Below are 15,596 nucleotides of genomic sequence, written 5' to 3' on the forward strand. Positions count from 1 at the left end.
GGTATATTTCGGTATTTTCGAAGCAAGGCATGCGTGATAATGGAATTAGGAATATAAATCAGAATATTCACTGGAGTCTCTTTTACGCAATTTCGATTAATTTAAAATGGACCTACTGTTTCCGGCCGAAAGTTATCATCAATCATTTATAAACTTTTCCAAATTCAACAATGTTTAGTGTTAATCTAGGAAATTTCAAAAACTCTATTATAGGTATTAGATATCATAATACCTAACCCACCTCCTCCTCCGTCGATTATAGCTCGGTGTACCCACCGATCTAGAAGTTTAATCTAACTGTTCCCCAATTGGAAAACCAGTGCAATGGTGTGCCTCTTCCTCGGTAATTTAATTATAGACTAAATTGCCAGTCGGCAATACGTGGAGTGGAACCACAATACGAAGCGGTTAGAGAAAGTGGTAAATCATGGAACGAACTCGCCTGAACATTCTATTCCGTCGAAAGGTGCTATGGTATTCATGGTGTCTGGCATCAAGCAGAACTGGAAAATACCAGTGGTGTATTTTTTCAATTGCCGGAATGAACGTCGAAAAACAAACAAAAAACACCATTGAAACAAACTTTTTCAGCCTTCCGATGCAGGAGGCACTATTGTGCAATTGATTTTTGATGGAATTACTACGAACCTGTCAACTGCAAACGCTTTGGAATGAAACTTGAAGCCCAGTCCTCTAAATGACTAAATACGTACTGCAAGCATCCTTGCGGTGGTTACGACGTGTTTGTCATTTTGAAGCCAATGCATATGCAAAAATTAATGCGAAATACTTTGTAGTCTCAAAGGACTCTACTTTCACCACACGGCGTGATGCAATGTTGCCTAATCCAAAAGCTTCACGATATCCAAAACGGTATACGAAACCGCCTTCGGTGATTGTCTGAAGAGTTGCTCAGCCTGTTTAATGATATTTTTTTATATCTTCAATAGCATGGACTCAAAAGTAACTGCCTTTAAGCGATCGTTACCGAAAACAAACTTTGAACGAACCCTTGCTGAACAAGGCTCACCAATTTTAGAATCTCGGAATAAAACAGGATTTCTGGGGTGCATTATGAACCTTCACAGTTTTCAAGAGAACTACAGAATTTATGTCGAAGAAACTGTTTTGCTAAATTCACTTTTCACGCATCGCTTCAGTCAAGACCGTATCGAAACGTTTTGAGTAGAATCGAACAGAAACTATTGAAACCCGCGTCAATGTTAAGCATCGTCATATTTAATTAATCAACACTTGCGAGCAAACTTTTGCTTTCCAAACCCGGGGTGAAAACCATACACCTGCAACTTCGTTTGTTTCCATTTCTTAGAAACGACGACGACAGGCGCTTAGTGTCCCAACATGTTATGAAGTGTTTCCGTTGTCACGCAAAACCAACTTGAAGTGCCGAACGTAAAATATGTTCATAAAAGCACGAAGATACCTTCTTAAATTCGATCTTCTACTATAATCTAATCAAAATTGATGACTTGTGTGAATATGCAAGCGATGGAATCCAACATTTCGTACATATTAACACACTAGTTGAGCCCGAATCTTACAATCCGGAAAATATGAATGTCTGTTCAGAATCCAGAAAACTGCGGATACATTCCATTGACCAGTGTTTGCGAAGATGTCTAGTCTTTGTATTAGTTCTTTGAGTTCTTAAATTGCATAATATAGCTCTAAGTTATTGTACATAAAAGAGTCATAACCGGAAACTGAAACAATTTTTTTATGGTCGTATTGGATTTTTTTAAATGAATAAAAACATCTGGCTGTTTGCAACATTTATGTAGTCTGGTTGGAGTAACATGTTGCTTAGAAAATTCTTGATCGTTTGCTATCATTAACCCATTTTTTAAAATTTTGTCTGATTTAACACCGAGTATATGAAACAAGCAAGCAATCGAGTTGAGCAGGCGAGTCGAACAGTCAAGTCGAGCAGTCAAATCGAGCAGTTAAATCAAGCTGTTCAGTCGAACAGTCCGGTCGACCAGTTGAATCGAGTGGTCGAGTCGAGCAGTTAAATCGAGCAGTCCAGTCGAGCGGTTTAATCAAGCAGTTAGGTCGAGTAGTCCAGTCGAGCAGTTGAATCGAGTAGTCTAATCGAGCCCTTGAGTCGAGCAGTCGAATCGAATGGTTTAGTCTAGCAGTCTGGTTAAGCGGCTAAGTCGAACAGTTGAGTCGAGCAATTCATTCGAGCAGTAGAGTCGAGCAGTTAAGTCGAGTAGTCCAGTCGAACAGTTCATTCGAGCAGTTGAGTCAAATAGTCCAGTTGAGCAGCTGAGTTGAGCAGTCGAGTCGAGCAGTCGAGTCGAGCAGTCGAATCGAGCAGTTAAGTTGAGCTGTCGAATGAAACGGTTAAGTCAAGCAGGGTTGAGTGGCTAAGTCGAGCAGTCTAGTCGAACTATTGAATCAAGCTGTCAGTTGAGTCGAGCAATCAAATCAAGTAGTCTAGTCAGTTGAGTCGAGCAGTCAATTCAAATAGTCCAATCGAGTAGTTCATTCGAGCAGTGGAATCAAGCAGTTTAATCGAGCAGTTCAATCGTGCAGTTAAGTCAAGCAGTCGGGTCGAGTAGTAAGTCGAGCCAATGTGTCAAGCAGTCGAATCGAGTAGTTAAGTCGAGTAATCCACTCGAGTATTTAAATCGAGCTGTTCAGTCAAGCAGTCAAGTCGATCTCTCCAATCAAGCAATTGAGTCGAGCAGTCGAATCGAACAGTTCAGTCGAGCAGTACAGTTATGCAGTCCGGTAGAGCAATCAAATCGAGTAGTCTAATCGACCACTTCAGTCGAGCAGCCTACCTTAACCTTAATCAGCTCCAGGCCGTGGTTTCCTCTGCTGTACGAAGAAGTCGTTTCCATTCTACTCGGTCCATGGCCACAATTCGCCAGCCACGTAGTCTACGTAGGGTCCGCAGGTCGCCTTCCACTTGATCGATCCATCTTGCTCGCTGCGCGCCCCGCCGTCTCGTTCCAGTCGGATCGTTATTGAGAACTTTTTTAACCGGGCAGTCGTCCGACATCCTCACGACATGCCCAGCCCATCGCAGGCGACCGATTTTTGCAGTGGCAGCGATGGGTGGTTCCCTAAGCAGCTGATGCAATTCATGGTTCATTCGCCTCCTCCACGTTCCGTCTTCCATCTGCACTCCGCCGTAGATGGTGCGCAACACCTTCCGTTCGAAAACACTAAGGGCGCGTTGGTCCTCCACGAGCATAGTCCATGTCTCATGGCCGTAAAGGACTACCGGTCTAATCAGCGTCTTGTAGATTGTTAACTTCGTGCGGTGGCGAATTTTGTTCGATCGCAGCGTCCTACGGAGTCCAAAGTAGGCACGATTTCCTGCCATAATGCGTCTTTGTATTTCTCTGCTGGTGTCGTTGTCTGCGGTAACCAGTGAGCCCAGATACACGAACTCTTCTACCACCTCGATTTCATCACCGTCTAAATGAATTCGGGGAGGGAGGTCAGCATTCACTTCTTTAGAACCTCTTCCTTTCATGTATTTTGTTTTCGATACATTAATGACAAGTCCTATCCGTTTGGCTTCAGCTTTCAGTCCGATGTACGTTTCCGCCATCCTCTCAAAGGTACGTGTAATGATGTCAACGTCGTCAGCGAAACCAAGAAGCTGGACGGACTTCGTGAATATCGTGCCACTCGTGTCTATACCCGCTCTTCTTATCACACCCTCCAAAGCGATGTTAAACAGCAAACATGAAAGCCCATCACCTTGCCGTAACCCTCTTCGAGATCCAAAGGGACTCGAGACTGCCCCTGATACTCGAACAACACACATTACTCGATCCATCGTCGCCTTGACCAATCGCGTTAGTTTATCCGGAAATCCGTAGTAGTGCAAAATCTGCCATAGCTGATCTCGATCGATCGTGTCGTACGCCGATTTGAAGTCGATGAATAAATGATGCGTGGGCACGTTGTATTCGCGACATTTCTGCAACACTTGCCGAAGCGCGAAAATCTGGTCCGTGGTGGCACGGGCACCCATGAATCCCGCTTGATATTGCCCCACGAACTCCTTTGCAAATGGTGATAGTCGACGACATAAAAGTTGGGAGAGTACCTTGTAGGCGGCGTTCAACAGTGTGATTGCGCGGTAATTGCAACAATCCAACTTGTCGCCCTTTTTGTAGATCGGACACACGATGCCTTCCGTCCACTCCTCCGGTAGTAGCTCATCCTCCCAAATCTTGACAATGACCCAGTGCAGCGCTCTAGCCAGTGCGTCACCACCGTATTTCAGCAGCTCGCCGGGTAGCTGATCAGCCCCAGCCGCTTTATTGTTCTTCAGCCGACCGATCTCTTCTGCTACCTCCTGGAGGTCAGGGGCTGGTATTCTGTCGTCTTCTGCACGTGCTCCAAGATCTATTGCCATATCGTCACCTCCATGTTCAGCTACATCGCTGTTAAGGTGCTCGTCATAATACTGCTTCCACCTCTCGATCACCTCACGTTCGTTCGTGAGAAGATTACCGTATGAGTCTCGACACATATCGGCCTGCGGCACATGGCCTTTGCGCGAGCGGTTTAACTTCTCGTAGAACCTCCGTTTATCGTTAGCACGGTACAGTTCTTCCATCGCCTCGCGATCCCGATCTTCCTGTTGGCGCTTTTTCCTCCGGAAGACTGAGTTTTGCCTGTTCCGTGCTTGTTTATATCGATCCACATTCGCCCTCGTACGGTATTGCAGCATCCTCGCACGTGCTGCATTCTTCTCCTGCACTAATTGCTCGCATTCGCCGTCGAACCAATTATTTCTTCGGTTCGGATTCATTGTACCTAGTGCCGCTAGTGCAGTGCTACCGATGGCGGTCTTAATGCCTTTCCAACCATCTTCAAGAGTTGCTGCGCCAAGTTGCTCTTCCGTTGGTAGCGCTGCTTCCAGCTGCCGCGCGTATTCCTGGGCAACTCCGGTGACTCGTAGCTGCTCGATGTTGGGTCGCGGCGTACGACTTCGACGCGTCTTATGCACCGTCGAGAGTTTTGAGCGCATGCAAACTGCAACTAGGAAATGATCCGAATCTATATTCGCACTGCGGTAGGTGCGAACGTTTATAACATCAGAGAAGAATTTACCGTCGATTAGAATATGGTCAATTTGGTTTTCTATTCGTTGGTCTGGTGATCTCCAGGTGGCCTTGTGGATATCTTTGCGGGGGAAGAAGGTACTTCGGACTACCATTCCGCGGGAAGCTGCAAAATTTACGCATCGTTGGCCGTTGTCGTTCGTTGCGGCATGCAGGCTGTTTGGCCCGATTACCGGTCTATATATAGCTTCCCGTCCTACCTGCGCGTTCATGTCACCGATGACGATTTTCACGTCCCGTCGCGGGCAGCCATCATACACCTGCTCCAGCTGCGCGTAGAACGCCTCCTTCTCGTCATCGGGTCTCCCTTCGTGTGGGCAATGCACATTGATGATACTGTAATTGAAGAAACGGCCCTTAATCCTCAACTTGCACATCCTTGCGTTGATCGGTTGCCAACCAATCACACGCTGGCTCATCTTTCCCAGTACTATAAAGCCGGTTCCCAGCTCGTTGGTGGTGCCACAGCTCTGGTAGAAAGTAGCCGCTCGATGCCCGCTTTTCCATACCTTCTGTCCTGTCCAGCAAAGTTCCTGCAGTGCTACGACTTCGAAGTTTCGGGGATGTAATTCATCATATATTATCCTATCGCAACCCGGGAAGCTGAGCGATTTGCAATTCCATGTCCCGAGTTTCCAATCGTAGTCCTTATTTCGTCGCGTGGGTCGACGCCGATTGTTCCGATCCCTATTTTCTTCTTCGTTGTTGGTAACTTTTAGTTTTCCAGGGCGGCTTGTTGGGCCTGCCCCTAACCCCCTGTCTCGCCGGAGGACCATCGTGCACAGCACTGTTTAGAGTCCCTGCTGGCATAAGGACGAGTATAATAATCAGCCGCCCCTAACATGGAGAACAGACGCTGTTTGAGCCGCACCTCCTTGGTGAACAGACGCTCGTGTTTGACGAAGCATTTCCTCTACCGCCATGCTATGGTTACCGCGCCAGTATTCGCGTCGCACCTCCTCACTTCGCTATTGTCAGATTGACAACATTGCCCAGGCTACGCCGCATTTGGTATCATATGACTCGTGGAGGCGTGAGGCGGGAGCTTGTGAGGACCAGAGCTGTGTTTGACGCTCCTTCCAGGTTGTCAACTCACCATTTGAAGCCCGAGCAGCCTAGTCAACCAGTTGAGAAATCTAGCAGTCCAGCAGTGGACCTGTGAGGTGACTGAGAATACAACCCATTGCTACGTAAGCATGACATCCTGTCAGAGACCTGGTTTTCGGTACAGACATAAGCCTCTTATATAAATAGATTGTTCTTAATACTTCAACGTAATACAGTAAGTTTGGCCTACGATCGCTTTTATCCCCGAATTTCAATTCTTTCTGGAAAAATGGCAAAATGTATTAAAAAGTGTGTTGTTCAATTTTGGTTCGCGATATTTGTAACCTTTTTACTTCTTTGCTGTATAACGCATCACATTTTCAAACAATTATTGGCAACCATTGTACAACTATAGAACAAAATTTGCTAGTTGCATTGCCTCAAGCACAGACCTTCATTCTTTTTTATTTGGAATAAGACGTGTCATCTCGCCGTTAAACCCTAGTAACCCTTTAAAATTATGCCACGGATGTGACTCGAAAGCCGCATGTTTGATGTGTCGCAAGCTAGCTGCTTGCCGATGTGTCGCCAACGAAAACCGCTGACCGACTGACGATGCGTAGTAAAAGGCATAGCAGCCAAAACCATATCGTTCACTGGCGAATGAGTCGATGGATTCTTCGGTTTATTAGCGTCTCGCTTGGTGAATTTTATTTATCTTTATTTATTTATTTTATTATACTTGTAGATTAAGAACAATTCTTATTGATTTCTACAATCGGACTTTGACTTTGACAACCACATTTGGAATTTGGATGTCTTCGTTGCCTTATCCAAGCAACCAGCAACAGCTGACGCTCAACAATTTTCGATTGGATTCTATAGGGCGTAAATTAAAAACAACCATAAGGAAGCTTAACCCATAGCTCATATCGTATATATTTCTGTCATCCGTGCTAGAGAAGCACTGACGTGGGAAGGCAAAAATATAAAAAAAATTCAATTTTACATTGACACGCATTGGAAATCAATAGTTTTCTATATTTTCAATATTTTCCAAATCAATTTTTCTATCAATTGGTGTAAATATCTTGGAAAACTATCGGGAAACCACTAAGCTATTAGCGTTCAAAACCTGACCACTTTTCGAGAAAGATTTTTTGGAATGACATCCTATACCAGCTACCAGGGATGGCACCTCCTCAGAAGAAAAAAAGAGAAGAGAAAAATTCAAACTGTGCTCAGTCTTCAACGCGATTTATTCTGCTACGTTTCATTTTAACTGTGCTCTTTCTTGCTGAACGCAGTTGTATGAGCAACCGCACACTGTGGTACTCATTGAGGAGAATGTTAATACACTTTGAATACGTTGATGCGATGCGCTGACGTATGACAACTACGGGTAGTTTTAACATGGGTAGTGCGTTGAGAAAAAACGACGATTGTCAGTAGCGGTCATTGCCATCAGAAAAATATTAATCCATTAATGCAGTTGAATCATGATTCTTACATTTAGTATATTCAGTTGAGTTTGGCTGAACGTGAACGCAACTGCATCATATGGTTAGACATGTCACAACGGCAACAGTGCGAAAAATGTTATTTAGATATGGCAACATTTGAATTCCCATACATTTGCTTCTTGACGCGTACCAACGGGAAAGTCCCATTATAAACAAAGGCAATTCTCCGCTAAGATTCAAAATATAACGACTTTTGATTGTCTTGACGCCTCTGAGTCTAAAGTTGCTGTACGCACACCGGTTGTTTTGTTTCCAAGTTTACTGCTGTAGTTACCGAGAGCACCGGGAGCAAAACCGAAAGTTGCTCATTTAAAAAGCGCATTAAGAAATTTTTCTGCACGTCAGTTTTTCTCATTGTGTTTAGTCTGTTTCTCATTGTGTGGATTTACTTCTCATTTCTGAAAGCAGTTCTGCTCATTGTGTTGAACAAAAAAAGTTGCACTTTTTGCACAATGAGTGAGGAAATAACAAGCCTGCCAGCTACCTTCATGAAATATGTAGTCCTACGTCAAAAATAATTTTAAATCGATAATCACCCCAGAAATGTGCAGAACGATTTTTAATGAGACCAACAAAGAGGTTTCTCAGGTGATGAATAATAAAAATAGCTTTCAAAGTGATTAGTCTACATCAGAAATTGACCTGTGGCAAATTTCGGCAATTCCATTCATAGAAATAGAAACTGCTGACTGTTGTGCAATTCTGACTTTTTGCGTGGTTCACCATTAGCGTGAGATTAAGATTAGTGTGAGATAGCGAAAACCAGCACTTGGAAGCTGCTTCCAGCCTTATGATGGTATTTATACCATTTCGGCTTCTGTTTTAGTCAACTCACTTGGCAGTGTTAACGGGTGTTGTAGGTGTATCTGATAGTCGTCCGTGCCGGGGGAGCAAAACAATCGCATGGAAAATGTATGAGAAAATTTTACCTCAAAAGTTTTGGTTATTTTTTGTATTAAAAGATGTGAATTTTCGGTCTCGGGTTTCTTACGAAAACTTTATTTTACGTTTTCGGCTGACGTTTCGAAGGTCTATGCCTTCATCCTCGGAGCAACTATTGTTATAAAACATTACAATTATTTAAACAATCTTCGTCATTACACACACATCTTTTAATACAAATACAACGGTCTATTATAATTATCGTTATTTTTTGTTATATAACAATTAAAGAACGATCATTTAATAGTAACCAGACAATTACTGCATCTTTTATGAATCGAATGGTATGCGTATCTTCAAAATCCGTTTTATGTTAGAAGAGCTATTAGCGTTCAAAACCTTTCACTCTTTGTGCCGCTGGTCCCATTCTAAATTTTGGAATGACACCCTGCGGTACGACGTAGTCCTGCGTCAATAAAAAACATTTTAGTGAACCTTGGAAATTTCCTTTCATTAATTCGAGCAATGATATCTTATAATAAATTTCGTCAGTTATCACGATTCATTCGTTTTGATGATGAGATAACTCGTAATACAGGATTCGATAACGCTGCTGAGTTTAAGGAAGTATTAACAAAATTGAGAACGAATGTATGAATAAAAACTTGCTCAAATTCTTGATTCCATATAAGAATCTAACTGTGGGTGAGCAGTTGCACGAAATAAACACAGTGTATACTAGCTTAACCAGAGAAATATGGCATTAAAATATTCTGAGTTACTGACGCATCCATTCTACGGACAAATTAACACAAACACTAATTGACAAAGATAAAAAAAATTATAGAAAAATCTTCCCAGCATCCTGGTTATTTATAGAGATTTTCAACAGAATACACGTTTTCAACAAAGATGCTTCATTTGTTTCTACGTCCCAAAGGAAAATAAAGCAATCGTCATGTTATCAACCATGCATTCCACTACTAAAGTCGAGGGCGAAACCACAATTCACCTTCCGCAATAAAACAAAGCACAATAAAACAAAGGGAGCCGTTGATAACATGTATATGCTCATATCTAAATACACAGCTCAAGGTAGATCAAATCGTTATTAGCTATATTTATAACATGATAATGGCTGCCTAAGTGATTTAGCAGGAGTAAGTCAGATCAATTCATAAAACCGACAAACGACGAAAATTTCTGCAAGAAATGGCATTATAAAATTGTATGACCACAATTGATCGTAGAAAATTATTTGAACAAATTTTTGGTTACTATTACCTGGAATCAATATTTTTAAAATATCTCCATTATCTACAAAAAGATTATGTAAGAAAATCACTATTTTTCTCTAGTTTGGTATTAAAGGATAATGCTGCACTCTCCAGCATCCTACCCCTATTGCTAGATTTTATTTTCTGTCTTCAAATGAACGAATATGATCCCGAATGAATTACTTCGGCAATGGTCAGCAAATCTTTACGTAAGAAAATCACCAGCTAAAAAAATGAATTTTTGTAACCGAATGGCTAGGGTTTATCTAGGCTATTCAAATAATCACACGAGTATCAATTCTAGAATAACCAAGAACGTGTGAAGTGCTCTAAGTGATCATTTAGTTACGTAACGCACCCCTACCCAATTTTTCCCGGTAAAATAACAGAGTAACGCCGAGCCTTCCCTTCCATTAACGGTTCCTAATCACCTCGCAATTTGAATAACAGGTCTACTGAATCAAGTACAATAATTTAAAAATTATTACCGTCAAACGGGGTAACTTGCAACAGTTCTCAACTATGAGTGCAAGTGAAAATTCATCTGTAGTACATTTGACGCCATTTTACAAAGTAATTAGGTCTAGCATAGAACAATTTCACATATTGAGAAAAAATATGCGATCAATATTGGCTGTTGTAGAATTTTTTAACTAATTTATTACTAGTAACCCTTAAGGGGTTAACGGGGTAACTTGCAACAAGCAATATTTTTTGGAAATTGAACGAATTGAAAGATTTGCATGAGTTTCTTTTGACTTGAATATGCAAATGATAATCCGACTCGCGATTTTTAATGCTTTTGCTATGAATATACGCATAAATGTCCTATGTCACGTTGGTGAAAATAATTTATGAGCCCCGTAACAAAAATTACCAAAATAACTTTTTATATTATTCATGCAGTTGATCTTCCTTGTCTGGATCCAATAGAGCTGCCTTCTTTAAGGACCATTCACGTATTACGTAACGCACTTAGGGAAGCGGGAGTTGTGTAATACGACGTGTAATGGTCGTATATCCACTATGCAAAATCGCGTCATGAAGTGGAACGGGAGTTAAAAATCATCGATATCTTGGTTACATAATATATGAATGTTCATTACGTTACGAGTGATCGTAATTAGACACTCTCATATTGCTGGTTGATTCTCTCAGTGAGGTTATTTTCTTTTTGGCCTCTTCTATGGCCATTTTCAGTATATCCAGAGAAAAACTGGCATATTTCCGAGTTACCGACAGTATCTTACACTCTTCAGGTGTGCTTTAGTGTTGTTTGATGCAAAATTAAATGATAACTTGCTTCTTGAAGCTAACGGATCACAGCTTTTTATATCTACCAGCTGTTGCAAGTTACCCCGTTTAAGTACTTGTTTCACGAATAATGTGGTAACAAGCAAGATAAACAAAACTGGTCATCATAAATCAATTATTTTGTTTCCTTATTGTTCATTTTACTATAAAAATGTATGTTAGGCTTCTTTTATTTGAAGTGCCTGTAGGCGACACAAACGTTTTACTGACGAAAAATTGACGATGAATTTGACACCATCTTGTGGGATTTTTTAAAAATCACCAAAACAGCAGAAAATCAACATAACAGTATCTAAGGCTTCTTTGAACTGCTAACAACAAGATTCAGTGACTGATATAGATTAAAAATTGAAGTAGCAGATGAAAAAGTACAGTAAATGGGATCGATATAGCGTTGTTGCATGTTACCCCGCTGTTGCAAGTTACCCCGTTAGACGGTACACCGCTAAATACATTGAGTAAACACATTATGCTAAACTGCTTAGCTCAATTGCGTCCCATGAAAAGATACTTTCTTGATACACTATTGTACGGGCTGTCTTCCGCATAGAAACCTACCCTCTGTACAAACTTCAAACTGACAAAATCACACCCGAGGTGCAGCCATAATAGTGTAATAAACGACCGCCTGACATTTCCGATGCTACCACTCGACAGCAACACTGTCAAGAGTACCATTTGCAGATATGCAGATGACTGGACAAGTTTAAAGCAGGCAATCATATATTTATTTACTCATATGTTAAGGATTCTGGTACAAAAATGCTTATCTATTTGTCGATTTACACGACCAATTTTATAAAATGCATATATATAATGCAAATAGTATCAATAAAAACTCAATTTTTTCGTGTACAACAAGATTATATCTGGCATCGTCGGTCAAGAGTTTGCGGGTTCATTTTCCTCCCCCAAATGGTACCATTACGAGGTGCAACCTAATTTTATTTCCACTTGCCCTGTGCTGACCATTTTCATCCATTTTTTATTTCTTCTCAATCTATTTCTCGACATTTTCAGGAGCAAGTTATATACAAGATTCGGTCACTGAAGAAGTGTGTCCGTGGCTGCTTCCAGTGTAAGAAGACCGCTCCCCAGCCCTCCGAGGACGAATCCGACAGCTGAGATAGGATGCACATCAACGCAGCGTGACACCGTGGCTGGCGATTGGAAGCAAAAAAAAACAATGGCGTCAGCACGAAACAATCGCCACCAACTGAACCTGCTGCTGAGATCGCTTCGAAGGTCTCTTTCGCCAGGAAGCCGTTCGTGCGCACTGTACGCTAGTGCTAGGCCATAGGATAGGACAGCGATTAAAGACAATGCGAGACAGTTGTTGACGTTTTTAGTTTTCTTATTGCTGTAAATAATTTCCGTTCAGCCTTTCTTTTCTGATTACCTTCATTTTGAGAGTGCGTGATTTTACCGAGCTAAGTTTTTAACGATTAAGCAAGTTTTGGATCTAAAGAATGACATTCCACAAAATAAACACAACTAATTTTATTCTCTCAGTAGTGAGAACTCCGTAAATGGTATCACAAATCCTGATCTAGAATTTAATTTCTGTTCATTGGTACATAAGCAGCTTACACAATTGTCAGTAAACAATACTAATTCATCATATAAAACCGCACCACAAATACTACTAAGCTTTTTCTTTGGTTATAAATGAATCTATGGTAATACACATTACATATACATTACATACACATGATTATTCACCAGTCAACTAAAAATTAGGAAATGCTCGAAATAAAAAGGAGAACTCTATTGCTATAAACGGATCAGGAGTAACGAAAAACAATCAAAAACTATCGTATTAGAACGATTATCATAACTCAAATATAGGATTATAATGTACCGTAACTGTTTAAAATAATTGAGATTATTTTGAGATATTACAATAATTTTCATGTTTCATAACAATAACAATATAGGGTAACCAACCTTTTTTTGGACACTATCAGCAGTTGTCATGATTAGGACACTTCCATTTGATTTTGATGTCCAAATTATGAACAGCTGCTGATAGGGTCCAAAATACGTTGGTTACCCTACTACCCAGGCATATAATGTAATAGGTAACTATAGTTTTCCCAACGGAAAAGTTTTACAAATGATTAATATTATTCGACTATATCACACATTGAACCTCGTGCTGTTTCAAGCAGTCGTCTATATTCAACTCGATTTTGGGGCTGCTCATCATCAATTTCCCAGACGCCTCAGAGATCGCAAGTCACCTAGGACCTGACTGAGCCATCTCACACGTTGGGCCCCTCGGTTTCTGGTACCGTTTTCGTTGACATGTCGTCCGGCATCTTTACGATGTGTACGATTTTACGTTAGATCTACTATGAAAATCTCTCCAAATAGTGCTCGTGATTCATACGCGTTTGCCACTCTTCGCTTTCAGTTTGTACTCCGCTAATATTCACCGTCAATAGCACCTTCCGCGCGAACACGGCTTGAGCACATATGTTCTTCTTCAGTGCGATGCAAAGAAGCTAGTAATCCTCAGCCTGCTATCCAGCAACTGCTTTCCCTGGGTCCTGTTGGTACCAGTCGGCCAACCCCAACTAAGGACGTATACCGACAGGGAAGGAGGCACTGATGCGAATGCTGAATGTAGCAACGAGGCATAGCCCTGTCAGCCTTAAGAGTCTGTTCCCATGTCAAGAGGCGGCTCTTGATGGTTTGACGATTCCTCAATCAAATGCGCAGCTATACTCCAGATTAGGAGCGGCTCACGACAGCGACTGATCCGGAGCCGGCGGTTGAATTAAGAAATATGTTACCTCAGCACCTATCTCGGCTAGTGAGGCAACCTACCTAAACTGTTCTGCTACAAAATCAAGAACATTCGATTCGGAATACTCGGCATGGACAAGGACGGAATAAGGACATAGAACGGATACTTGGTACCTGGAACTACAGATCACTGATTTTTGCAGATGGCGACATGGTGCTACTCGATCAGCTAGAATCCCAAAGTTAGGCACCGTGGTAGGACAGGAGATATATCGAAAAGACGAGGAGATGTGGAAGATCCGTAGAGACAAGACCCACTTCGGTGACCGGACCCCATAGCTTGCAAACCGACACGAATTATAACGGCCAGCGAGGCATCAACTTTGCAGAATCCCGAGGCCTGGTGATCAGAAGCACTTTCTTTTCCCGCAAAAATATTCACAAAGACACCTGGAGATCACCTGAACAACACTTAACTAAATCGACCATATTTTCGTTGATTACCGATGTTTCTTGATCATTTGCCGAAAATTACGCGTACTGGATGAAGCTCCACCTTCCCACCTTCCTCTGTGGAACTAGGTGCTTCGATCGTTAAAGACGGATGGATACGCTCGGCTGTCAATAAGGCCGCAACCACGATGCTAGGTGAAGAAGCCTTGAGTGCACGAAATGATTGGTTTGACGGGGAAAGCGAACTAGCCATGGAGACGAAAATAGAATTTGGAAAAACTATCTAAGCATTGCCATAAGGAAGAATTAGGTCAAGTATCGACGAGCGCGGAATGAGTTGTCCTCTTCCCACGATCGACGACGATCCTAAGAAGCCAGAATAAGAATGGTGTTCGTGAAGGACTGAAACAACTATTCTGGAATAACGAGACGTGCAAGTTTCATGAGAAGGTGACCCAATCTTGTGAAGGGTACACACTGAAGCATGTTATGTGTAGGGACGAGGGGCGAAACCTGGTCACAAACGAACACAAATTGGTCAACAGGTGGAAGCAGTTCCTCGATGGATACCTCAATAGCGATACAACAGAAGGAGAAGAAATGGAAATTATCTTTGGAGTGCCTACAAGCGATAACATCGTGCCGGCATCCGATCTCGAAATGCTCCGGAGAAAAATTGGTCTGCTGACGAATAATAGATCTACCGGAAAGGACCTGCTTCCGGCAAAACTCTAGAAAAATGGCGAAGAACCAGTTGCAACGGCACTTTGCCGGTTAACTGCATGCAAATGTTTGGGAGGAGAAGAAGTTCTCGGTGGAATGGATGGAAGGTGTGGTTTGTCACTTCTATTAAAAGGGTGATCTACTCGATTGTGTAATTACCGCGGCATTACGCTGAACAACGCCGTCTACGAGATGCTCTCCCAGATCTTGTTACGTCGTCTATTCCCAATAGCATTCGTAGGTCAGTATCAGGTGGGTTTTATGGAGGAACGGGCTAGTACGGATCAAACTTAGACTCTCCAATAAGTCCTTCAAAACTGTCGAGAGTATAACGTGCCCACGCATCATATATTCATGGATTTCAGGGCAGCATGCGATAAAACGATACATACGATGACGGCGATACAATACAGTCGAGTGCGAACTGCTATTGTATACGAAGTATCAGAACGGTTTTCCGAACAAACTGACCCGGCTGATAAAAGCTGCCCTGGAGCGAGTGATGTGCT

General features: G+C 42.1%; 1 protein-coding gene across 1 annotated transcript in view; it reads left to right on the top strand.

Annotated features, from left to right (window-relative positions):
• LOC128735783 (potassium channel subfamily K member 18) overlaps positions 1–12,285 on the top strand; it is a 74,083-nt gene extending 61,798 nt beyond the window's left edge. Inside the window, exon 9 of the mRNA XM_053830269.1 lies at positions 12,181–12,285. Within this exon, the coding sequence (XP_053686244.1) occupies positions 12,181–12,285 (105 nt within the window). The remainder of the gene's footprint in view (positions 1–12,180) is intronic.
• Positions 12,286–15,596: the final 3,311 nt, after the last annotated feature.

Source organism: Sabethes cyaneus, chromosome 2 (genome assembly GCF_943734655.1).
Source record: "Sabethes cyaneus chromosome 2, idSabCyanKW18_F2, whole genome shotgun sequence".
NCBI lineage: Eukaryota > Metazoa > Arthropoda > Insecta > Diptera > Culicidae > Sabethes > Sabethes cyaneus.